This window comes from Zootermopsis nevadensis, unplaced genomic scaffold (assembly GCF_977971745.1).
Source record: "Zootermopsis nevadensis isolate Lab colony 2312 unplaced genomic scaffold, Znev_1.0 Znev_ptg000010l, whole genome shotgun sequence".
Taxonomy (NCBI): Eukaryota; Metazoa; Arthropoda; class Insecta; order Blattodea; family Termopsidae; genus Zootermopsis; species Zootermopsis nevadensis.
Window position 1 is genome coordinate 10,475,251 of NW_028259142.1, and position 27,892 is coordinate 10,503,142.

General features: G+C 38.4%; 1 protein-coding gene across 12 annotated transcripts in view; it reads left to right on the forward strand.

Annotated features, from left to right (window-relative positions):
* Dys (Dystrophin) overlaps window positions 1-27,892 on the forward strand; it is a 609,234-nt gene that overhangs the window by 534,762 nt on the left and 46,580 nt on the right. For all 12 annotated transcript variants that reach the window (XM_087346495.1, XM_087346492.1, XM_087346499.1 and 9 more), the window contains 2 exons: window positions 2,154-2,298; window positions 21,402-21,525. In XM_087346495.1, the coding sequence (XP_087202621.1) occupies window positions 2,154-2,298; window positions 21,402-21,525 (269 nt within the window). The remainder of the gene's footprint in view (window positions 1-2,153; window positions 2,299-21,401; window positions 21,526-27,892) is intronic.

Consider the following 27,892-nt stretch of genomic DNA (forward strand, 5'->3'; position numbering starts at 1 on the left):
TTGTATTCGAGGGATGGGCAGAGTGTCTTAAATTTTGCGCCATCTGTATGTCTATTTTTACGTACTAGAAGGAAGCGGGCGTTACGTGTTACTCCAGAACTAAGATCCTCGTTTATGACGGGGATAAAATAGTCTAATTCAGTTACAGCATGTGACTACTCCACTGCATCGCATTGCACATCATTTTGCAGTAAATGTTTTTGTACGTCAGGAAACTTCGACTTGTCTTGATGGATGGGAATTAAGTGCAGACAGTTTTATGTTCCGTTTTATCGTCGGTTTAAAATTCAAGGTGGCACTGTCTTGTCTGCTCATAGTTATGACTCAAATAAAATAATATCCCAGTGTCAGACGTAGAATTTATGTTGCCAATACTCTTCCTAAAAGTTCTTGTGCGGTATGTGGGTTCGTATTTTTAGGGTTTCCCTTAACATTACTGTAAGACAGTGTGACCCATAGTTTATCATTCCGCCAGGAGTTCTGTAGGTGTCAGCTTGGAAACACGTCCAGTGATGATTTCGATTTTTGGAGATCGGATATTAACAGCTTATTTTGAAAATAATTAGTGTAATTTAACTCTACAGCATGAAGTCCATTCCAAAACAGTGGATTTGTTGACATACGCATATCAATTATTTTAATCCAATGCGTAAATTACGCTGTTATGAAATTCATATGATTAATTATTTCACTCGCTGTGTAAGGTCTTTTGAGTGACCTTTATTTTGTCTCAAACGTAGGCCGTTAGATTTCTGTGTTCAAATGTCCCTCTCTGAAGTGCGTATCCAGTAGTGTTTGTTGTACTGAGTTATTAAGTTATTTGGAATTCCACAAGTCGCATTTCTTCGATTTTAAGAATCACTTTCTACATCTTACATTTTCTGAAATTTAGGGGCATCTTACGTCTAAGAATTGATATCAGAAATTCATATCGTATTACTAAAGTGCAAGGTAAATCTTCATGTCTGTTAAACACAAAGATATAAAAAAAGAATATTTTGGTTTATTTTACGATGACGTTTTATATTTGAATATTAACAATTCCTGTTTCCAGCTAACTTATTATTAAGCTAAGGATGCGTATTGCACTAGACGTCGTCTTAAAATCGAGGCAATGTTGTGATTGAAAACATTAACCTACATTGACTCTTTACGATTTCTAGGGCAAAGAAAGCCTCCAACATCGTACAGTATGGTACTTTTCTAACACTTCACTTTGACTTGTTCCCTTATCTGTATTTTCACACAGAGCTGACCGAATCCATTCTCATTTAATGGTCATGGTATTCAGCGTCTCTTTTGTCATATTTATGTTCCACTGCAATTCATTTTAACGAATATTTGGATTTATGATTCCCAGGCACTTATAGACAGAGCAATAAATTGTGGTTTTCATTTTCACTCTCTGCATTAATTGTTCAGAGTTCCAAACAGTAAATTCCTGATCTGTGCACAAACTCTGATATAGCTGTAAGCCGTAATTAACTTCTATAGACGCTGAGTGAGAGTTCTAGTAATTGAAGTGTGTACTGACAGTCCCGTGGTCATTGTGCTTGAATCAAGCAGTGCGCGAGAGCTACTGTGTTGCATGAATATAAACTAGATGTACATACGATTTACCGATGCATCTGGATCGGTTGCGCGTTTGACTTGCATTCGTGAGGTACCTACTTCAAGTCTTACCTGCGTCCGTGTTCTTGCTGTGTTCTTCGGAACTTGCATGCGAATATCGGGATAGTCTTTGAATAGGCCACGATCACTTCCTCATTCCTCCCATTCCTTTCAGGCCCACAGTACACATTTACGAATGTATGAACAGTATCAGAAGATGTCGTTAAACAGTCTACAGCTGTATGGTTAAACATTTAAGCGCTTGATTTTTGTTCTCAGCGTGCTACTGGCTGTTAGCCGTGTAATAAATTAAATGTGTTCAGGACAGTTCAATCGAAATTTGCCCACAGCGTCAGTTGGTGACTGTCGGAGTCGGTTGGCTGTGGTCAGTTTCTGATTTGCTGCATCCATTGTAAGAATTATAAGTTAACACGCATTTTAGAATATTAGATTGTGGGGTTGTGAGGTACTCGTTGGGTTTTTGTGCAGGTGTGTGTGATTCAGGTTCGATGGCGTTGCTGAAGTGCATTTTTGTGTTCCAGGAACAGGCTGGAAAGCAATTCCGAGCACTGGAACGCACTGCTACTGTCTCTTAGGGAACTCATCGAATGGGTAATCCGTAAGGATACGGAACTCACTGGACTGGGACCCATTGGAGGGGACGTGGCCTGTCTACAGAAACAACAGGTAAAATACACCGAAGTAATAAGTATTTGTTCTCTTAATATACTTCAATGTTGCGTCATTTTGTTTAACAGCTATCAGACTCCGCTCAAACTCTTTGTTGTTTCTTGGCTCTACAGTAGTGAATGACCAGACCACTGAATCTGCACATTTTCTGCTCAGTCCTGATTTGACTGCCATCTAGCAGTTAATCAGGAGACTTGGGTGAGAAATGGCCGCTGAATTTTGCTTACGAAACATCTCCTATCATGATCGCAACGTTCTTTTACTTCCCCTCCGAAGGAAGTTGTGCTACAGATTTTTATCACCCTAAAAAATTCATCGACCAGTGGCGAGCACGCTAACCACTATTCCACCGAGGGCTTTTTAGATTTCTTTTAATATAAAAATGTAACACGGGGCCCTGTTATCCTCCCGCTGTCGAAAGTGAATAGCAAAATCTGTGGTTTTACAATTAGACATTTGTAAAGTTATTTCACGTCACACCTCATTTCTTGCACACCAGAAAAGTTAATGTTGGCGGCCATTTTCATAATAACTTCCGTCAGAACCTGAAATACTGTTTATTTGTAAAGATTTTATATAATCTTGTTGTGGGTACTTAATCAAATACAAGGAAATAATTTGTGAGAGTATTACGGTATTTGTACTGTGATTAGCTTTGTACAAATAAGGAATTTTTTCTGCAGAATTGCAAACAACGCTTTGGGGGGGGGGGGGGGGGGAATTGGAGCAGGACCTACTTTTCCAGCTGCTCTGGGTAGACGGATGTTTAGTGCCTTTGCCCATTTTAAAAAATCCCAGAAACAGCGTAATACGCTGGATGGATAATAGGTTATTTAACGCTGTATCAACTGCTGCAGATCTTAAGCGACGAATGACATGATACGGTGATCGCGTTTGGTGAACTTTAAAAGATTTTAAGGATGTTACCGCTTGAGACAACTTTCTCAGTAGCAGTTAGACCGTGGGCTCTAAACCCACGGCCAGCCAGTGTCTTTTGTGTGACCCGCTAAAGCTTAAATTTGTGGAATATTGTATTACTTCGTGTATTACTACCTAAATTAAATATTTAATTTTGAGAATAATTTATATAAATAACAAATTAGCCGGGTTGTTTAAGGATATTGATGAGTAACACGTGAGCCACATTGGCATTGTTAATGGCATTTTTAATAAATTTCCATGAAGTTTTGACCGATTTTATTTATAATCTGACGACTCATGAGTCAGTATTCTGTGAATTTGGCTTCGGGTCTTTAAACGTTGAGAAATTCTGACTTAAAGCACACATTTCTTTGTCTTTATAATAACATTATCGTATATGCTGTAGGAATATAAATAAATTGCACATTAGTAAATCTCGTTTCTGTCAGTACAGAGGTCCTCAGTTCATCTTCTAGTGCTTATGCATAGGGGCACAGTATAACGTGAATTCAACAATGAAAAATGTACACATTATATTCTGTAAAACAAGTAACTTATTCGATGTTTGTAATATTCGTCCATCAGATTTCTAAATATAATTTATGTGCACGTAACTATATAAATATAATAGCAATATTGCATTTCGAAGTCTTTAAAATTGTACGAGCGTAATTTTTTTAACGACGGATTTGACGTTTCCCTCTTTGTGGTTTTCACGTATACCCCATCGTGTTTTACGACGTGTTTAGTTGTTGGAAACGTCCGGGGTCAGAAGGTGGTAATTTCATTGGCTTCTTCGATGGTCGTAAGTCATCTGACACTGCAATATCCTCGCGTAAACGGCCAAAAGTTTATAATAGCGCCGCTAAAGTTTCCTTACTTCATAGCTGGAATCTTTCCTTTTCACCAAGCTTCTTTCATAAGCCACTTTCATTACACATTCCCTTCTGCTTTATGATACTAACCGTTTAAAAACGTTGATCAGTAGAGCTTGTCATTGGCAGCGTTCTTTGAGCTGAAGAATTAATAATGTTCTTTTATTCCTCACTGAGCGTTATACAATATGAATATTATGTAAACTTTTCCTTTGGCGTGACTGAGGAAACCGTCGTGAATAATTTAATTTGTAGTAGCTAACCTCAGTGGCTGTCTTGTGTTTGGCAATCGTTTGGAGGATGCTAACCTATACTGTCTATAGCCGCTTGTTTGAAAAGAAATTCGTTTGCCCATCATACTAGATTCTTACTATTATTTAATGTTTCCTGTGAAGTAGAAGTGATACAAATTTTAACAGAGTGTGAGGGTAATATCAAATGAGCGACCCCTATACTTAATATACAGTTGGGGAATGTTGTATGTTGTCGTTGAAAAATATACAACTTTAGTTTCACATAACAACGCGGCGGCTTGTGAAATATCAAAATGGCGGCTGAATGCTTGACCGCAACTGCTTATTCATGTATTCGCAACTAACTTCCATATACTCCATCTGCAAGCTAAGGGCTCGCGGTTACGTGGTGACAAGAGACGGACTTAATATTGTTGCTGGCCACAGGTTTAATTGAAACTCAAGATAAATCGAAAGGTTTAGATAAAAGGGTTGCAAAGAAGGAGAATTAAAAGCGTGAGAGAGTGCGTGTGAACTGTGAAGTGTAGTCCAGTACTCGAATTTAGTCGTGTAATCTGAACACCTGTTCATGCTAATGTCCTCAGTGGTTCTAGTTACCGCCCATACAGCATTTCCTCTTCTATTCATTACCCACTGTCACTGGTTTTTGTAGTGATGCAGGTAGGCCTGTTAATGGAAAGCAGTGGCGATGTAAGATGAAAGACGCCTATACATGATAGCCAAAATCCATGACTCGTTTTATACCCCTAAATTCTTTACTGGTCTTTTCTTAACTGTTAGTTTATTGGGCGTTACAAGGGGATATACAGAATGATTCAAAAGGTTAGGGCCAAACTGAAGGAGCGTATAGAGGGACTCAGAGAAAACAACTAATAATTTGGTTTATAAGATTGCTAATGTAATCCTTGTACATTAATAAAAAACAAAATTAAGCTAGTAGGAGAATAGAAAAGTACAATTATTTTAGCGGTATGTTATCAGACTTCCCTGCCTTCAATGGCCTCGACTGACTCAGGATAACTTCGGAGGACATAGATTCCTATTCGAAAATTGTTCTCTCTGAGTTCCTCCATACGCTCCTTCAGTTTGGCCCTAACGTTTTGAATCATCCTGTATACCTACATGTATAAAACCCTTCCGTCTCCTTCGTGTTTATTATTTTCCAGAGTGAAAATACGAAGACCAGATTTCGGCGTACGTCGAAGAACATCATCACTACTCATTCGTAATTCGTTTTAATTTTTTGTCAGGCATGTCAATTATACGTCACTCTTCTATGTTTTATGATGCCCTACTCGGTTCTTGAATTAAAGCGTGTGGACCAAAATGTCCGAATTTTAATAACTTGTAAGTTTCTGGTACATTTCGAAATACAATAGGTACTTGTGCTTTGTTTTATATTTCAATTAAGTGAAATGGAAATGTGTTTTAGAGTAATTCAAATTTGTGTGTGGTTTTCGGAAAATAGTGAAACAAAAAATATATCTTTGGCTTTGGCATGCAGCTGGTAATAGTAGGCAGTCATCCCTCTCCCTCCCCCCCACCACCGCCACCACACATATGTAATGACGACTCCCGGAGTAATCATCTGTGCTTGAAGCGTCCGATTTTGAACATCGCGTTTGAATATTCTTGCTGGATGTGAATTATACTAGACTTATCAGTGCATTGACATCAGAGTCCTTCAAAAAGGTTTCGAGCTGTGACCCGATACATAATCGCCATTGATTAAACGCTTGTTATTTATAATATTATTATAAACACAAATTTAATAAATGTAGAACTTAATTTGACGAGTGTGCCAAATCTGACCATTTAAAATGTTCAATACATTAACGAAATAATGCCCATTGCGTATTAGTTTATATACCAGAGGTCCCATGATCGGAGTTCGACTATTGTGATAGGGTTTTCGTGACTTTTCTCAGTTCCTGTGAAGAAATAGCTGGAATATTGACATAGATATTTCATAATCGCTTCCTTACATAAATCATTATTTCCAATTTGTCAGTCAGAATAATCCTATTGAACTTTCAGTTGTGTGTTGTTTAGAAACGTTGTTAAATATAGATTTACAAGTAAACAATTAAGTTAGTTGAGTGTATTTATCGATATTTGAAATATGCAGATCTGATAATGGGACTGCATGTGGTTTAATACTGCTGTTATGGAGAAAACGTTACAGCATGCCATGCTGTTTTATTCGACTTGACAAGGCCAAGCTGTTGCAAGAAGTTGAAATTTAATTTTAATTATCTGGATTCGGAATCTGATTGTCAATGTCTCAAACAAAATTTATTTGAGTTTATTTTTCGATTTAGAAGTCATTTTTTGAACCCGGATGTAGTGAAATCTAGTGTGCTCAGGTGTAGCTGTAATAATGTTCGTATCTCAGACCAAATGCTCATGCCCGTCTTGTTCTTTTCCGAATTATAATTTTCGGAGGCAAGAATTCTCACCTGGGAATTGATGGAACAAATGCAGCTAATTCTTTGGTGAAGGATGTACAATAGGCAGATGATTACGACAGAGTGACCATTGTCGATTAGAGTTCGCACATCTTCCTTTTGGGTGAGGGAAACTAGTAGAATATTTTGTATTTAAAACGGGCACTGTGTGCTTTAAAAACTGTGGTCGATTTAAATGACTACTTCTTCTGATTGAAAGGACATTCACATATTACCTAAATATTTACCGAACTTACTTTCCCATGGCTGTTTTTTCGTAATTATGCATCGACACATTCTGCCTCGCAAAATAAGGCTTTCCCATGTATAAATTCCGTAATGTAATCAGTGAGTCGTAAGTCACTTGAATTACCATTTATGCGACAAGTGACTTCCTTCTTTCCCCATTGTGTTGAAGTAAGGAACATGTGATGAACTTTAACTCACAGACAATAGTTCAGAAGAGAATCTGTAAATCTATTTATATTATGATTTAATTTGTAATACTCGAAAACGGGCGTGTTACAGAGACAGGATTCCCAAATTAACTGTTATCCTCTCATAGACTACGATAATTAATTCTGCCAATAAGTTTCAGAAGATTTCAGAGGTCCTTGCTGCCTCCATTATCAGGACCGAGACGTTGGTAAGAGTTTACTATATTTCACGGCACTACAGCCCAGAAGATAGGCATCTTCTTACTCATCGCCTTTGAACTTCAAATCCTACAGTTTTCCAAAAGTTGTTCTCTTTCGCTTATGATTGTATCATATTGTCACTTTGAATGTTTACTATTTCAAGTTCCCGGACAGCAGTTTGCAACATACGTATGTCTAATTAATTTAGCAGGTCCAGTTACATTAACAACACCAGGGTAGAACTAATGTTTAGCAAGTTGTGTCTAAAACGCACCACAGGGGAAACTGTGTGTTGTCATTTGCACGAAGAAAGAATTTCACCTTAAATAAGCATTTTTCCGTGTATCTTCACAGGGATAGATGAAAGTTCGTGGTGAATTGCCCATCGTCTTCTCGTACTTCGAAGCAAAAGCCATAGTTGTCTTGTTATTGCGTCCTTTGTTTTACAATTTTATTTTGATTATATATTATTGTAACATTATTGTCTTTTGAGACCAATGAAACAGTAGAAATATCGTGTTTTTAAATGCATTGTTTCGTACAGAGTCCATAAATCGGAATTGTTTGACAATACAAAAACTTTCACCTCAATCCATATGCTGTTCTCTGTGTAGATCGCAAGAATGGACTAGACCAGGGGTTCTCAACCTTTTTCGCTGGCGTACCACTACGTCTAATTTAACACATTAAATGCGTTTAGGGAAAACTGTTATTTATGGTAATATTAACTTTTGATTTTCTTACTTAGTTCGCGTACCACCAGTGGTACGAGTACCATAGGTTGATAAACGCTAAACTACACCATCCCAACTCATTTTCGTATCGGCAATTCATTCTTTTCATCGGATATTCATTGACTTAACTGAATCCCTTTTGCTGTTTCAAGTTTAAGCCCCTGGAAATAATCCTGACACCATCTTCCTAAAAGAAAAACGGATTCTAAACTTTGCTCAAAGCCATTATACGCATGAGTTAAGTAAATGCCTGAGAGACCTGGGATGTCGCATTTCTAGCAAACCGGAAGACGTCGTGCTTGTTTGAGCTTAGGTGTCAGTCTCTCCGTCTTAGAGAATGCGCTGCCAATTGATCGATTCTTGTTTAAAGTTGTTTTGAATGCCATTCGACTTGAAATCACCACAGGTTCAAATACTTTAGTCTAAGGTAGGCTGTTATTGAAGTTACATTTGTACTGAAGGCAAAATAAGGAAACGACACGAGCTCTTCATTTCGGTCTTCGTTCAGCGCGAGTTGTGGTTGTTGATGAACTCCTGCAGTTCCCTAACTGTGTGTGGTGGTACGCCTGGAAACAGGTGTAAACATTTTAGTGTATTAAAATTACATGCAGACAGATCGTTGCCAAAGCTTTGTATGTTCGTTTTATAATTTCCCTTTGCTTCTCCACTGAGATGAAAACATTTCGATGAAAGAAAGCATCTTAATTTCTTCCAAGTACTCCTTTACATTGCAAACAAGAACAGCGTGTTATGTTTATTTATTGCGTATCTCCATTTGTGTGCAGTGCACGTTGCTACGAATTCTTGAGTATTGCGCAGAACTGTTTCAGAGGAAACTGGATCCTTATGTACGGGAATGTCTTCACTTGTGAACTGACTTCTTACGCTACAGCTGTAATTTTGTCTTTGAAGACCGACCGAAAGCAACGGTATTTATTCGTTATGAAGGGTCTAGTTTTGCTAGTCTTGTTCTTACATTACCAACATTTCCTTTGAATTTCGACTGTAGCTACGCTGAGCCTTATGATTACTAATATATCCAGCAGTTACAAAGTAATGTTCCAGCATACCAGTAATAATATGAGGTAGGACATTGCTCATGTATGAAAGCGTTAAGCTGAATTAGACGTACGCAAGTTCTAGGGAAATAGGATTCGAAAATACGGAGTGGATTCAACAATTCATGATAGTCTAATGGTCAGTCTGATAATGAATTATCTGGTATCATTAAAGTGTTTGAAACTTCATCCGCGAGATCTGTCAAAGCCACCGTCGGCTGGTACATGTGATTGTTTCGAAGGATTATACCTTATTGGTGTCAATAAATAATGCTTCTGCTAGGTCAGAATGTCAATATATACCAGTGTTGTTTCACTTCACCAAGTTCGCACTGCTTCCATGTTCTTGTTATTACAAGGCATTGAAAGTACAAAGATAGTAAGGCCTCCATTTCGTTATCCTCATCGAATTTCACGGAAGAACCTTCAGTTGTAAATAACGAGAGATAAGTCATGAAATAATTTGTGCTAGGACATTAATGCCACCTGTAGTATGTGAAAACAAGTTAAACACGGCGCAACAACCCAGAAGACATAAATCTTCATACTCACCGCTGTGAAAACCTCAAATCACACAAGTTAAACACGTTTAAACTGCATAAATATTAGATTATATTATATTAGGCAATTAATTAAGATTAGACAATGGATAAGAAACGACGTAATATTAAATTCATTTTTTCCACATCAGTGTAGTTAGGGCATAGCCACAAAAGTATTAAGTTTCCTCATACACACCGAAACGTAAGTAGTTTTCAAGGTTAAAGTGCTAAGTAAATGTAACGTATCTTATCAAGTCTTGAACAACATGCCATGAACGGAACTTAGCTTTGTCAGCATCGTCAACGTAGGTTGATTGCCGTAATTGAACAAGGAACAGCTACAGTTCACAGATCAGGAGAAAATCCCTGCTAGGAATTCAATATACGCGCATGCGCAAGATTTCGCGGTGAGTGACGACGATCCTAAAAGCATTCGTTCCACAACCACTGAACGACCAACAGACGACAGGCTTTCATGTGTTCTAATGGGTACAGCTTTAAGATTACCTCACAGCGGCACAGTGATTTAATCTAGAATATTATCGCAACACCCGCAGAACACATTAGAGGTGCTCTCACTACACGCCACTCTTAACTGCTTGATGTTTTCAGTCTGTGTGTAGTAGCGTAAAACTCTGACGTATCACACTTCCCACCAATAGCAGGCCTCTAGTCCAGCTGATAAGTAACATTCCCCTCGCACCGCACCAGAAACGACTTTCATCAGCAGGGTTTTTCTCGTCATCTGTGGACAGTAAGTTATACGCCCCGCAGGTCGTAAACTGTTTTGAAGGAGTTGTATTTTCTGTGACCTTGAAATTTGTGATTGTTACTATTGTGTTTTGGGTTGTTTCCTCGCGGAACACCACAATCCACATATTCACTGCCGTCGAAACCTCATATATCATGTCACTCTTGTCAACAGGTTTGACATTGAGACCAACAAATTTATTAAAAGTAATAAGAATTCTTGATCTCTGTTTTGTTTATTTACGTGCAGAATTTAACAACCTAATTCGTCCGCTCTTCTGTGACTAATGGAAAATTAAGACCGACGCTTCAAAGGCTGATTGTTTTGTTCATGTTTTCCCCCCATTGAATTCGTAAATGGCGACATATTGAACTTTTGGGTGTAGGGAGAATATTAAAGGGAAATACAGTTCTTCTTTTATTTTTATAAATAGCTGTGTGAATTAATTGTTGCTGTTTCATTTCTACTGTTCAACGTGTAAGTTACTAAAATGTGTTTATACTACCAAATTACTTAACTCTCCATTCAACAGGTCTGTTGAAAATCAGTTGTTTTCCGACAAAAATCATTGTATTTTATGCACTTTGTATATTTTGAGATAGTAAATAAGGCCGGAGCATGGCGATCGCAGTGGCCGAGGTTGGCGTCGATTTTCTTGTGACGGAAATGTTGGCATGTAGATTGTCTGGGTGGAGAACTGAACCAATATTTGTTGAATCCTGTTCACTTGTATAAATTAATAACGTAAAATGTGAATCATAAATAAATTATGCACAAACACGCATTTAAACAGTTGCAGCGGCAAGTTTCCAATTCCTTACAGTAAAGTAGCTCTTAAATGAAGTGAGAAATCACTGAATTACACAGGGAGCAATATCACCGCTGGTGTACCCCGAAATCCTCGTCCTAATAGCAGTTTATGCATGCCTGGTTACTTAATTTCAAAGGCTCTTATTACTGCTTCAGAAGTAGCGGGTTTAATAAAGCACGCACGCCAGTAACTGCGAACACTGAACAGGAAATCTTAATTGCAGGCAGGCCCAGACAGTGGAAGCTGCTATTATTGAAAAATGAATCAAGTTCTGAGTTACTGGAATGTCCGGGGAATTTATCTCGAGGCTTTGTCTCGACTTCTTGTGTAGTTGTTTTCAGCTGTCGTATTTTAGAAATGTTTTTAGTGTTATGCTTGGACGGAGGAACATAGATTGCAGATGTTTGAGAATAGGGTGTTGAGGAGGATATTTGGGCATAGGAGAGAAGACGATGGGGCATGGAGAAAACTGCATAATGATGAGCTTAAAAATCTGTACTGCTCCCCCAGTATTGTCAGGGTGATTAAGTCGAGAAGAATGAGATGGATGGGGCATGTAGTGCGCATGGATGGGACAAGAGGTGTGCACCAGGTATTGTCCAGGAAGCCTGAAGGAAAGAGACAGCTGGGGAGACCTAGACGTAGATGGGAAGATAATCTCAGGCGGGATCTATGGGAGATAGTAGTTGAAGGAGACTGGACTTTGTTGGCCCAGGACAGGGTCTGGTGGAGGGCTTTGGTTAATTCGGTGACGAACATCGGGTTCGGTAAGCCATCTAGTTGGTTAGTTATACTTGGTCTTATCTTTGTGTTGTACAGTTACTGCAAAGTGACGGAAGTATGAAACTTATTTGAATATTTAGAAGCCGAAGCTCGTCTAATAGTATTTAATATTCAGTCCGCACCGCAAAGAAAACACTTCAGCAATGAAAATATCAGTTTGTTAACGATGTTTAAAAAAATAATCGCTCTTAACATTGAGAGTCATCCGAAACTTATAAGAAATGCAGGCCACCTTGTAGCCTGTTATTAGCACAGTGAAATGTAAGAGGCCGCTATGGACATGGCGTGTGGGAGACAAAGAATGCATACAGAATTTTATTTGAAAAGTTTCTTACAGAGTGTTCACTTCGAAGACAGACGGGATGAGAAGATTGGTTTAGAGCAGCGCTTCTCAACCTATGGTACTCGTACAACTGCTGTTACGCGAGCCGGTGTTGAGTGGTACGCGAACTAAGTAAGAAAATCAAAAGTTTGTATTAACATAAATAACAGATTTCCCTGAACGCATTTGGTTAGTGGTACACTTAATGTGTTAAATTATAATTAGTGGTACACCAGCGTAAAAAGTTGAGAACCCCTGGTTTAGAGAATTCGGATTGTCTGTCAGGGTCGTAATTTCGGGTTTCAGTATTAACAGTAATGAGTCATAGTGGTAGTTGAAATTTCAGGTTCTCAAGGCGACGAGTATGAAGGTTATCGTCTTCTGGAATATGCACCGTGAAGTCTGGTAGAAATTGACCGTTGTTGGCGGTAAGTCATGCAGTTCCTGCCGGGACCCGGGATGTGACAGTTGTTTAACCTTGTCAGTGATCGCACTGTACAAGAAACTTAACAAAGCATCATATGGTATTAGCAACTGAAGTCCTATAAAATTAACAATTAATTTAAATCAGAACTGTTTGATGGCTAAGAAACGACGGTTTTGCATTAAACTCAGTTGTACGGAGAAATACCGCCATTACCCATTCTCGATTGACACTTTTTAAGTTGAGAAATTTCTTTAATGTACACGACGTTTTTCTGCTGCTGTCAACAAAGATGTGAATAGCCAATGCGTCCCTCGGTAGTGAAAAGCTTGCCGATCCCTGAAGAGAATATTAATAAATTAAAATAATTTAATATTAATTTCTTTCTTTGAATGCGTTTGTCTTTGTCGAAGGGTTGGTCTGTTCGTAGGAAAGTTGTATGCTGCGTGTACATGTATTAAACTTAAACACTTTGTTCTGTTTGACGCGAATTCTGTTACTGAGTTGACAGGTATTAAAATTACTTCTTTAGCGACATTCGTGATGTACGTAAGTCGTGTTTTGTCAGATTGGTGCAAAAAGAAACGAATAAAGAAGTCTTTCACAGTCCATCCATTTCATGTTCTTGCCAAGATTTTTTGAAAACATTCTTGTAATTAATTTTTGGCTGTGGTTTTGCTTTGTGCTTTTTGTCTGTTGATGAATTTGCATTTGAAGTCCGCCCTGTGTCTGTCTGTCTGTCAGAGAGAGAGAGCTAGAACGAGATGCTACACACTTCTGAAGCTCTGTATTGCTCAGTGATAATTAAGATGGCTGCTGCTCACTGCTGTTCAGTGGCGGCATGGCTGAGGATGCATTTCAGTTCTGAAATCGCAGTTGCTTTCACGAACTATGGATTTGTGTGACGAACGCGTTTCCAGCTTAGTTAGCCTCTTTTTTGCACTGTTTCAGCTGACGAGATTTATTATGTATGGCAAGACAGGATATTGGTCCATTTATAAGTAAACACTTTTGTTATATTTTAAGGTACAATCCTTTATCTTCCTGTTTTCCGTTGAGGTAACTTTCTTAAATATTAAGTTCTTTTTTGGAGCGATTGTTCACGAAACTTTAATTCACAGAGTAAATTAGCTTAGCGGGAGAGCTTTCGTAAATAGGACTTTGTTGCAGTGTATCCAGTTTTGTATTAGCCTATTTATTCCATCTGTCGGAATCAATTTATTAAGAGTTCTGGGAAGGACGTATGGCCCCTGCTTTACCTCAGGCATTTCTTTCCTTTGGTGAAACTGTGAAGGGCCAGCAATTAATAATTTCCGGTGTAGTTGTCCAATTTACGTAATTTTTTTCCATTCTTAACATTTACAAATATAACCTAAGTAGATTCTCGGTGTCCTCGTATTTGAAATTTTTAACATATGTTTTGTAATAATTTGTAGTTATATTTATAATCTGTTATCAAGAATAATTTTACATGCCTAGTTCCTATGTTTGAGTAGTTACCGCCATCAAGTGGGGAGTTTGGTGTAAAGTTTGCGCATGTGCCATGTTGTTTTACGTCGTAAAAGATCTTTGTGTTAACAAACGGATCAATAAATGCAATGAGTAACTTACGATGCATGTTTAAATGTATCTTGACCAGGTTAGTTGTTAATTAAATACGACAGTTATATTAGTTAGAAAAATTTAATTACGAACAATTCAAATGATTTTGTTCCCGTCATTTTAAGTAATGTTAACGAGTATGAATTTAACTCATTGAAAGTTAGGTCTGAGACAGCGTATTGAACTCGTATGAATCAGGCCATGCTATAGAATTGCGTTAGTGAACGTTTTTGTTTCTTGCAGCAGCCATGTTGTTATTTTGCATTATACAAAGCATCATTTCTCCAAAGTTGTGTATTTTTTTAATCTATTATCCTTTATTCTTGTACCCACCTCACAAGTTCGTTCGTCCGCCATGTTGGTATTATCGTTTATAGGAAATTAAAACGTAGGACTTTAGAGGCGACCCGAATGGCATAAATTTCATACCAAGTTTCGTCTAAATCCGTCCATCGGTTATCTAGTCGACTCACGCGAACAGTCAGACAAGCGTGGTCAGTACCATGTTTCATCGAAATCTATTAGGAGATAAAACGGTGCGCAGTTATTTAGGCTTTTAGGTAAAGTTGTTCTTAAAATAATCCCAACTGAACTAAAATAAAAATGATTTGATAACATTTGCTATTGACGTGTCGTACGAAGTTTTGAAAGGAAAAGGTCATTTCATTTGGGTGTTGTTACTGACGGACATGACGAAACTAGTAGCTTGTTGTCTAATTTTTAAAGCTCCGCCTATTTTATAAACACGTTTCTGTAGCTTTCTGTAACTGTGTATTTGAGGTGTACACTGTGCTTTCATACTTTTAAAAAAGCCAAAATATTTTCGCTTGTTAAAATAATTACGGTTAAAAGGGTCGAAGACGAAATTGGGGGGGGGGGGATTACAGATTCCTCCAAATTTGTGACGTCTGTTTATTCTTTGAGGAAATAAGTGTTCCACCTCTGCTTAACTTTTTCTTGTTTCGACATAGAACAGACTACAACAACGCACAAATTCAATCTCCTAAAGGAATCAGTTAACACTGAATTTATTCTTCCGTCCTTGCATCTCCAAATTTTCTGTCTTACTCACAGACTTAATCAGTTTCATTTTGTTCCCTGTATGGTTGTTTTTCTCGTTTAGTTGCATTGTGACTGTTCTTCTTCTTCTTCTTCCCCCCCCCCCCCCACACACACACAAAGAGTTAACATCGCCCAAGTTTCACTGATTGACCCTGTCCCAGGAAAACTGTTTCGCACATGCATGGCTCTTCCAGCCCATTGCGTTCTATCTCTCCCGACATAATCTCAACGCCAGCGCTAATCTCTTGTGTAATTTGATGGCAGCTGGCTTTACAGTTACCACTGCGCGAACCATGTGGCATTCTTCATAAACGTATCAGCCTCGTTCGGAGACTTGGCCGCATGTAATTGTAGAGTTTTCGTAAATCCTTATTCGAGAGTTAAGGTTTAAGCCACTTTCACGGGTGACAAAGGACAACGTTGGCGATCGGCGTATGAAAGTCTGATATGCAAAATGTTCAACAATGTAAAACAACCTTCAGCTTGGTTTAAGAAAAAATACACAGAAAGTGATGTGTTTATAATAATTCTTTATTGGTTGTTGTACTACACAGGTTATATAGCGGTAAATAGTCCAGCCCGCATGGTGCTGTTCCGAATTTAAGTTGGTAGTAATGAGAAGAGGTTGTGTGGTTGGTGAGAGTAATGTGTGTCAGTTCCTGAAATTGTAAATTTTTGTCAGCACGTAAAATGAGAAGGAATGAATTTGAAGCTGCGTCTTTGATCAGTCCGGAAGAGGGCGTAGTAACTTTTCCTTGTAAATCACTACCTCTTCATTTTCCTGGCAGTAAATTCAAGAAAATAACGGTCTCTAAATCTGATTCCCGTTGGAATTCGAATTAAATACTTATGCGACTTTCGTAATTTGTATTGATTAGAAATATATATGCTTTAAATAACTAGGCCTTCGTATTTGTTGTGATTTCGTCTTGCGGCTTGAGACGTAATGTGATCATAAAGGCGTGAAGAGGTTATTTGAACCAAAGAAAGAGGAAGGAACCGGGAGACAGAGAAAACTGCATAATGAGGAGTTTTATAATTTCTGTTTTTACCCAATATCCTCAGCATGGGATGAGCCAGGTGTGTAGCATGCATGTAGAAGTGCGACTTATACGATATTTCTATTGGAAAACCTCAAGGGAAGATAAAACTTGTTACACCCAATCGCGGACGGAAGGATAATATTAAAATGGATTTGAATTAGGATATTGTCAAGGCGTGGACTAAATTGAACAGGGCATGTTATAGGGTTCCGTTGTGATATTTTGAATTCAGTGTTACGAACCGTATGTAAAAACAAATAATTTCTTGACGTGCTGAGTACTTGTCATCTAATAAAGAGGTTTGGGAATGCTTTAGTATTCTGTACCGTCGTATGGCCCAGACAGAGCTCTGATGGTTAGTCGCCTGTCATCGTCGAAGCCCGTTTTCGCGCCCAGGTCAGCCCATGTGGGATTTGTGGTGGACAGAGTGGCACTGTGGCAGGTTTTTCCTCAAGTTCTTCGATTTTTCCCTGTCATATCATTCTATCGCTGCTCCATACTCGCTCATAGATCATCTCGGGGAGGGGTGGACAAAGAGTCCCGTTAGAGGTCCGGTTCAACAGAGACCTAGTTTTACCGCATCTCAGCAGCAGTCTTTATTTTTGTATTCCAACACTGAATGAAATATGACGTAGAATATTTTATTAATTTTTGTGTTGGTAATTAGTGCTCAGCATAGAACAGAATTGCCATGGATCGTTTTATATTGCAGAAGGGGTGCATTATTAGAAATAATTTTATTATCCAGCTTTTGACATGACACTTTTGCTTCTTAGATTTTAGTACGTAAGTGTTGAAGTAATGTGTTAAAGCGTTGGCTTACCATGAGTGTAAAGGAACCCCTTAGGATGGTCGTTAATGACTGAAATAAGTTGGGTTAATTGTTATCAACAATCTGAAAATAATGTTGAATCTGCTGGTCCATTCAGTGTTGAAATGTACTATAAATTGTGACTGACTGCATCTTATAGTTGGTGATTTTATTGTGGAATGCGTATCCTTTTTAATTTTCTTATGAAGTGAATTACTTTCTACTTCTTCAAGTTGAGATGTAAAACAACTGAGCTCTATATTGCTGCTGAATAGATTAAAACGGAAAACTTTTTGTAATATGCCAATTCTTCCTTCCAATATCTGCTCTTAATCAAATTGAAGGTTTTTGTAACACGAAAAAAGCATCACTTTCCTTACATTCTTTTCATTTTCGTCGTGGGAAGAGGCAGCTCTTATAAGCCCCGTTCTGTCACCTTCAGTTAACTGAATCCATAATCTTTTTTATTCCGTCTCCCGAGTTGTTCTTTATCTTTAAGAGGATCAGGCCTCGTCGATCAATGAAGTTGGCTGTTGGAATTGAATTAATTTAGATATACAGAATTTTATACATGGTCTAAAAAGTAATTACGATACTTGCGTCTTGCAGCGGTAAATGGTATGAAGAAATCTAATCGTTACATTTCCGAGCAATCAGAGACGCCAATCCACGCATTTCATACCATTGGGTTATGTCACACTTGATATTTGTGAATGTGTTTGTAATCAAAATACTGGAGATGGTAAATTTTAAACGTAAACTTCCGTTTGTTCATAATTTTAACTTATTCCTTTACTCCATGACGCCATGTCAGTGCCTGAGGTTATGTAGTATCGATTAAGAAAGTGCAACTTTATTGTGATGAATATGAATTGGTATCGAATGGTGATCATAGGTTGTTGTAAGGTATTATCAAAGCATTCACCTGGACTTGGGGAAAATAATGTGTGTACGATTGACGATAGCCGGTTCTTTGCCGGGATCCAAACTGGGTCCCTCCCAAACGAGGTACTGAAGCGTTATCACTGTGACATTGTGTTAAGTCCTTTGTCTCAGCACCGTATTGAAGGCGTTTGACGGAAGTTAAGGTATTGGTTCGCATATTGATGATCTCTGTACCAGGTGGAAGTGAGTGGTCTGCTTCGGCCGCTTTGCCCCTCCCCCCAAACATTCCTCTGTATGATTTAGGTAGGTGACGTACCAAATAAGTGCTTTGTTTCTCACTCTAAATGTATAACAGAGATTCAGGGTGTTTTTAAACCGGACGCTGAGAATCCTTGTTTCTAAGATAGCGGAAATAAGAAAGGATAGTTTCATAATTCCTAATGTTCGTATCATTTTATTAGCGTGATTAAATCAAAGATGAGCAAGCGGGACATGGGCAACATGAGGAAAGGAAGAAGCCCCATGGGAGATGTAGGCATAGATGAGGGGATAATATTAAAAATGGATCGTAATAAGTACGGTGTGAGGTTGTGGATTAAATTGAAACAAGTTACGATTAGGTGGTGGGCATCTGTGCGCACGGTAATGAACTTGTGGATTTCAATTAGAGAGGGAAAATTATTGAATTTTCGCACAGTGCAGTGGGTTTCGTTACTAAAGCGTGGCTAATGCTGGTAGATGTTGCATCCTTTTTGAAGGCGTTTTCTGAACTGCTCCAAGGCCCTTGTTTCGGATAAAATGTTCATGATCTTGAACAGAAAGATATAGTTTATTGGATATTTAGTAAGAACATGCCAATTTTTCCTTTGGACTTTACCGTAAACTTATCTGACATTTTAAAGCACATTCGGTAACTCTGTATTTGTACGATTTGAGATTCTATCGGCGTCGATTGTTTAAATGGCTGTCGTCTGGATTGTAGCGACATTTAATCTGGTAAAAGTTTACCGACATTTCAGAGGTACTTCCTGCCTCTATTATCATAACAGTGATGTAGGTAGCAATAACCCTCGAAACGTCGGTAAACTTTTACCAGATTAAATGGCGCTGCAATCCATAAGACAGCCATCTTCAACTCAGTGTTTTTTTCACAAAGTGTTTTCATGTGATTCTCAGAATAAACAGCGATTATTTTCCAAAACTGAATTCACCAATTGATCTCTGTAATGTATTAGTGATGTCTTTTTTTGTGGTAGGAACTGGATGTTCTTATTAATTAGATTATCTTCGTGCTTCAAGGGATTAGTGTTTTCTATGTTGCATGTGTTATACTGCGTCAAAAATGAGCATTATATATAAATGATGACGTGGGGGGAAGGGTTGCGGATGGTTTAGTTAAGATACCAGACCACAAAGCGGGGTTGATAACTGCCCCACCGCTGTGTTCGGCTGCCTAATTCTGTGATTAAACAAGCGTAGTTGTGTCTGTGCTAGTAGGCTAATGAAACCAAAGGTCTCTTCGTTGGTTACTCCAAAATGACTGTCTCATGTTGCGGTTGTCTTATGTTCCTAAAGTACATTAGACATTTTCTGAGTTTTCTGGAAAATAGTGGAAAATTCTTTTCAGTTATGTAAAAATAATATTTGTTTAGTCCTTGTCCTTAGGTTTTTGTGACTGTAGTTCATTGTGAAACGTAGGTTTTGGGTATGAGACGCGTCGAATGTTGAAAGCTATCCAACGTTTCGGCAAACATTGCAGTTTCCATCTTCAGGGTGAATATGTTGGTTTGATGTTTGTTTTTCAAGTCATAAGTAGGGCAAATACTAGGTGACATTAACCTTCTCGATTTCCGATAACCTTATGCAGCGTTCATAAATCAAGAAGTCCCGAGGTGTGTAGGCCCTAATATCCTAATACCCAGTGCACTGCATCGCGTTTAGGTGTCAATGTGTTTAGTTTTCAAAGGCTTGTAGATTAAAGTTATGAATTTGTTGAAGTAGCAGACAGATATGGACTAATTCCTTGCAGTAACTTTTTTAAAGGTCTGAAATGTGCTGTTACATGTAAATTTGTAGTGTACGATTCTGTGTGTAGCGCCTAGTTTCCTCGGATGTCTGTAACTCAACAACCGAATTTGGAAACGTGTTGTGTATCGATCTAAAGGGAATTAACCCGTTTCGTTTGCTGTTTGTTTGAACGGAATGGCTTTGTGATCACCTTTTTTATCTGCTGTTTGGGAATTCGTTTCCTCGTTTCCCTCTGGAGATAAACATATATGAAATCCGATAAAATGTTTAAACCATGATTTTTTTATTTTTAAGTGTTCTACGGAGGCTGTGATCTGGTTGTGATTCCAGAGATTCTTTTCAGTACAATGTATTATTCACCCCATGCGCAGACTATGGAGCGTTCAGTTGCATACGTTTCTCATTTTACTTAATGTGGTCTGGTGTTATATACTTCGCAGTCCGCAAAGCGATAGATTTATACCATCTACCATAATTCTTTCGGAGTTACGTAAAATCTAAGAACATTTACACCAATCGCATTCAGACTTTTTCTTTAGTGTGAGCGAAAAAATGTCTTAGGGCACCTCATTTCCATCAGTGTGACGCGTGTTTCAGCCGAAAAGTCGTGCTGCTATCTAACAGTGGCCATATGGAGTACTCGTGTTGCCATCTGTCAGTGGTCTTGTGACCAGTTAAAAATATATTATCTTATATTTAAGCTACGAACCCAAAGGGTCGTCAGCAGTGTTGTACGCCAGTATGGTCATTTTGCCTTAGGTTACCCAAATTAAATATATATCATGCTTGTCTAATTTTCTTTATTTTAGTTGAGGATTTATCTTAAACTTTCATAACAAGATCGATGATTGCATGTCGTGAAGACCAGCTCATAATGTTTATTTCGTTCTTTGTGCGCCTCTTTATTTGTTTTTTCTGTTTCTCTGTATTTTTTTTTTCCTTTTTTCTTTCTACCACTTCTAGTTGTCGGTGTAGACGTTTGTATTTAATGAAACCTTGTATTTTGAAGTGTTGCTTTGGCCTATCGCACGGTCTCTACCTACCCACGCCCCAAACAAGGTGAGCCCTGAGTTTCCATCCGTTTGTTACCTATTGATTGTGCTTTTCAGGACGACCACCGCGCATTCCGGCGTCAGCTGGAAGACAAGCGACCCGTCATCGAGAACAACCTGCTGAGCGGACGTCAGTACATCGCCAACGAGCCACCGCTCTCTGACACCAGCGACAGCGAAGGTGGGCCATAGCTCCTCTTACCTAATTCATAGTTACATCGGAAGCGAATTCATGCGATTACTGGTCGCTCCAGTTTCCTCCTACGTATTCGTACGGCCAGGATGTTCGCACTGCGTGAAGGCTGCAAGTAATGGTTGAGTGGGATTTCTGGGGGATACTGCTATTAAATTGTTGCTTCTCCAAGAAGATAAGGAATTCTTGGTTCATGAATTGTTTATGAAGAGAGAAACTTTTTCCGCATTCAATGAAAGAACCCTAAATTTTTTTCGCATATTTCCGAGTGAGCTATGGGACTTTAGTTATATTTTAGAAAAGAGTACTTTGGACTTACAAAATCACATAATGTGTTTAATTTAAATAAAAATATTTTGAATAATGTATTGGGGTAGCGGTTTGTTTGTTTGTTTTTTTTTTGTTTTTTTTTGTGGTCCCAGTTACTCCTTTGTTCAAAACATTGAATCAAACTATCGTAAACCGTATTTCATAGAGACGGTTGCAGGGTTTTGAAAGATATATTTGGTCGTGCGGGATTTTTCATAACTCGCCTGCAAGCAATGTGGCCATTCCCATTAAGTTTCATGCGTTTGTTTTATTTGCATTAAACTATACGAATTTGACCAGAAGTCGCTTGAATGCGCACTCATTATGACCTTAGAGAATAGTTTACCTGTGTGTCGTTTTTACGACTCCACTTCTAGTCATTGCTACTTTGCAAAGTGCCTGTTTGATGACTTGGAATATTATGCATTCTTTGCTTCAAGGACAAATGAACGCGTAATACGGAAGTCGTCAGGTTGGAAATGCTGCTCAGGTGGGGGAGACTTTAAATGCACACAGTATATGCGTGGGGAAACCATTTCCAAAGCGACAAACCAGAAGTGAGAAAACTGAGAGTTTGGATGACATTAAATTGATTCATGTAAAAATAGGTTTTGATAATATGAGACTGGTGAAACTTACTGAGGAATATGTCCACTGTTTTACTCGTGCTTTCGGAGACATGGCGGGGCAACTTCTTGACCACAACGGGGCGCCTCCGCGTTTTGGTCTTCAGATTAAGGTGGAACTTGAATCAGATTTACGAAAATCGTTGAAATGGTCGTCGAGGGCCAGTACCTTGATCGCCAAGGACCTGACTCCGTTTTATTTTTTGTGGCGTCTAATAAATGAGACGACCTACAGGACCGACATACGCAATGCCGTGAGTTGGTTTATTGGCACTGCTGCTGTGTGTAAGAAGCACCCCGAAATAATTCATCAGGCAGTAAACTGTTGTTCGGAATGAGAAGGGCTGTGCATTGGAAACCTTGTCGGACATTTTAAACAGTGAGATGCATCTCATAAAATGTACCAATATTTTTTTCTGATTAATACTAATTTATTTTTCCCTTCGCACATCTTGAAATCGCCAGAGTTTTGCTGTAGCGGAAAATAGGACCGATGTTTTAGGCCTGTCAACATATTTTACTCGAAATTACCATCCGATGTTTGGCAGACCGGTTGTGAAACACCTTGTACCCTTTTTTTGCGCTGTAATGGTTGTCAGCTCTGAAGTTTCGCGATCCACGCGTAACGTCTTCAATCAATCAACTCTGCAAATCTGATAATTTTATCCAACAGTCTGACCAGATATTCAGCCTTGAGCTGACATTCCAGAATGTATCATTGATCACACAGACCAGTAAATCTTGGTCTCCAGTTCCCATGGGAAAGTTCCATCTTCCGCTGACTGCTGTTCGCCGCTACATATGATGTTGTATACGCCATTGGAGCAGTGTTTCTTGAATCAAGCTCTCCGCCACAACCATGGACCTGATAGTTCAGTTAGGACTGTGGTAGTACGCATGAGTCTATCCAAACTTAACTTCTGCTAGGAGTGTTTAAATTCTTCGGATAGGAATGGAGAACTTGGTACCATGATACAACAGATATTACGTGGTAGAAGAAAATTTTTTATTTGATTCGACGATGTGTGTATTGGAGTCATAGCTGCCCCTTCGTGTTTTTGAGAGCATCGGTACTCTTTTTTTGAGTACAGTGGTGCCAAAAACAGGCATCGTGTCCTAATAATAATTGTGTCCGTTAGTATAAAACACGAGGTACTGATTGTTGACCTCCAGAAATATAAGAATAAATTATGTATTACAAGTCATAAAGAACTTGGTTTTATTTTTAATTTCCGACCTCTGTTTAAGGCGGAATTGTCAACTAAGTAACACGGAGGACATGCATTGTATCATGATACATGCTTGTTTCTGTCAGTCTGGAATCATCTTGAGTCTTGTTTTTAGGATGACATCCCAGCTTGTCAACATTTCTATCCGTTGGTATTACTAGGATGCTTTGTCTATTCGGATATGTGTAGGTCCCACTTAAGAAAGACTGGCAGAGTACAGGAAGTTGCAAGTAGGTAACAAAATCAACATCAGACATGGATATAGGTGTACGTGATCAAGAATACCAAATGTATTCGAAGACGGCTGATGATGAGTTGAAATTACGTCTTCATCATACGGGTAGAATAGGATATAAAACAAGAATTCCAGGGAGATCTCATAAAATCTGCGTTCATATTGCAGACTTTCAGTTCTACAAATCTTGTGTCATAAATGCTGTATTTACACAGTGAAAGTAGAACAAAATATAATGTCGTTATTGTATTGGTGGTATGAGCTTCGGAGATGATGGTAAAAGTACGGTTAACTTTCAAAACGACCTGTATATAAAATAAGCTTATACCTTTAATAGTGGACAGTTTACAACATATTGGTTTAATAAATCAGACATTGTCACAAACCAATAGAATCATTGGTCATCATCCCGATATTTACAGTTGTCTCAGTGCCGAAATAGATCAAAAAGGAATAAAATTTTACTGCGCTGTGCACTGGCGTGTGATGTCTCGACTTGTCGGCGGATACCAGCTAAGATTGTGGTGGACGGTCTGGAGGTCCGGACTGCTTCAATTCCCTGGACAAATCGCTTCCTTCTCGTTCCACTGTGACAAGTGGACTGGCGTCACGAAATATCCGCATCACTCTTCCGCTAAACGTAGCTATTCTGAACGTAGGCAAAAATTCGAGATAATTCGTTTGAGGGGAAATTTCACGAAATCTTTAGCTTTGTCGGAGAACTGAAAGCAGAATTTCTGTGTCACCACTCATCAGTCTCGTTTTGACGTCCAATCGCAAATCAGATCTTATTTCTGAAAAGGCAAATATTTGATTCAAAGTTCAGTCATTTGCAACTTCATTTTATTATCCCCAATGTAAATTAACTTTCACTGAATTTGAAATTTAGAAACGATAGCAATCAAATACGTTTATCAATAAAACAAAAATTGCTGTGGAAATCTTCATATTTAGTGGCCTCTGTCGTCAGATTTAAACCCCAGTATTTCAACAATGAGTCATACAATGAACAGTTCCAAAGTTTGAACTGAAAGCGATGTAGCAGACTCTGTTGACATGCAGAGAAATTACAAAGATACAACATTTCGTAAATAATCTTCAGATATGCCAATATTAGGCCGTCAGGGTAGTGCTTATTGGTGTGGATGACTGCAATGCGCTGAGAATATAACAGTCGAAGATATTCAGAAGTTTGAGTTGGACGCTGGGCAGTTTCAAAGCCAACTAAATCATGGGATTTGTATTTAAGCTTGCCTCTTGGATATCAAACTAATACTCAGCCATATAATGGTGGCTTATCTACCATAACTTCATCGTTGCACAAATTATAGCTTTATTGGGGCTTTGAACGCAAGGAAATTAAACTAAAAGTTTCCGCTTTGCTGTTGGACTTGCTCAGTACCTTCTTTCCAGTCTCTTTTCGTTTCATGATGGCGGCGCAATATAATTCCGGTCACAGACATTCTGGAGATACCAAGACCATGAACACACTATTTTTGATTTTGAGGAATAATTATATTTCTTTCTTGTCTGACATTTCGTCCCATTTTGATCGTTATAATTGTTATGTAAATTTTTCAATTAATTATTTCATTTTTATTTTTAATTCTACGTAACACGATGTTTATATTTGTTCTTTTTACGATATTTTTAATATATAAGAACCGTTGTCGGAAAGTTAATCCGTGGCTCCTATCGATACACTAAAACTCCACTTTACATGATTCTTAACTTGAATTTAACAAAACTGGCAAAAAATGCTTACCTTAGAAATGAATTGTAATGGTTTTAGTATAAATCTAGTAAAGTTTCATGTCTTATATTTGTATTTTTCCGGTACAATTGGCATTAGTGAGATTCACAAAAATAAAAAAAAAAGAATTAGGCTGTTTTCTGGGATGTTGCACCGTGTAGTCTGGTAGATATCGACAAATATTTTGGAGGGGCTCACCGCCTCCAACCTTTATTCCTGTTTTTGGAGCAGATATCATTCGATTCTATTTACGAGTATTTCGCGTATTTGTGATGATTTACTTTGCCCCGTTTTAACAATTAGCCTGAAGTCTGTCTTAGGAATCCAAAATGAATATAATTCCCTACTGATGAGAAATTGAATCTGTGGCCCAAAACTTTGAAGTGAGCTACACAGGATTGTTTGAGAGTTTGAAGTTAGATAAGTAGATATGATAACTGAAGAAGACGTTTAGTTTCGGTGTTTTCTTAATAATTTTGACTTCCTCGTTGTTCTTGGCAGAGGAATTGATTTCTATAGTGACGGCCGACAAATTTCGACATGTGTGTATGTTCTCATTTGTATGTTTAAACTCTTTACGGCAATTTCGAATTCCATCTCGTTCGTTTTGCGTTTCTAATACACTTACAGCTTGAGAACAATAGACATTAATATGCAGAATACTTTAAAATCCGTGAACTGTAGAAAATATTAATGTTTCGACTATATGTGTAAAAGTGAGTAGAAATATGGGATAGTACCCTCGTCAGAACAGTAAATTTTACGTCGGAAATAAAAATAAAATTTACCGTATATGTTTATTTTATTTATCTTCTTCAAGTGGATTGAGACCTTTCTTCAATGTATTAACCACAGGATTTGTTTTTCAGAAATATTTTCGCGAAAAATGTATCTTGCAAACTTTAAGCCAGCGATGAAAAATGTAAATACGAGAATGGCTAAGAGTATACGTTCTAGAAATGGCTTGGTGTTTGAAACTTTGTGGAAATGTGAACATGATTTTCTTTTGGTGTTCATTAAGCTCTGAAACTAGCAAGCTGAAAATTTTTAAAATATTAGTATCAGAGCACATGTTTGCGAGGTAAACATGGATGAAATTTTAAAAAAAAGCAAACAGAAAGAACGCAAAGAAATAGATAAATAACTATTCCATAAACCCAATGACAAAACAACTAGATGTCGTCCTAGAAAAGAATGGGACCCAGTTCTTTATGAGAATTGATGAAACGGGCATTATAAAATTAAAATCCAAGAGCAAAGAGTTTTAAACCCCTTTGGATTGCACGTACAACTTATTGAACTCTGATGTTCTGTTGTCTGCTGTCGCTTGTGATCGCGGTAACGAACCGGTTGTAATCGACTGCCTTCGTTGATGGCTTGCCTCCGTTTTCCATTTCTAGATACCATAGACAATGTATTGAGGAACGTTGAACAGCTGGTGGAAACAAGAGAAGCTCGTATTACAAATGAGTGGAAACCAGTCAAGTAAATGGGTTACCTTATTCCGGAGAAGCCAGAAAACCTATACTTTTGTAATGCGTAAGGCAGCGGACTATGTATCAAGTACTCCGAAGGAATAAAGGTCTCTCTTCGTAGCCCTGTTGTCATGATGATGGAGGCAGCAAGGACCTCTGAAACGTCGGTAAACTTCTACCAGAATACACGGCGCAACAAACCAGAAGACAGCCATCTTAAGAAGTATTTTGGCTTTAATAGCGAGTGATGTATGTTAAATTGGTGTAGTCAAAAAATTAGATACAGGTCTCAAGAAATATTTTTTTCCTGTAGTCAGTGCGGCATAACAGAAACCGGTGGCAACTATAAATTACTTGCGTGAAACATACTGTGACGTTTTGTTGAAGTGGATTCAGTTACGTCGTGACTCTGGAGCTTTGTTGAGGGTAGTCTTAACATGTAAAAGGTGTAGTACCACTTTGACGCATAAAATGCGAAACGTCACAAGTCATGAAACAGTTAACACAGACTTTCAGTCATCACTGCTGTATTTCGCTTCTTGCGAGTTGCTTCTGTACGTCTTTGCGGATATGGATTGCCCAGACTGACTCGGCGAATGTGAAGATGGCTGTCGTCTGGGTTGTTTCGTCTCTGTTCTTTTGTCTGGTGCAAGTTAGCCGACGTTTCAATGGTGCTTCCAGCGGTGAACGCCTACCATACTGTATGATGTAACAACCCAGAATACAGC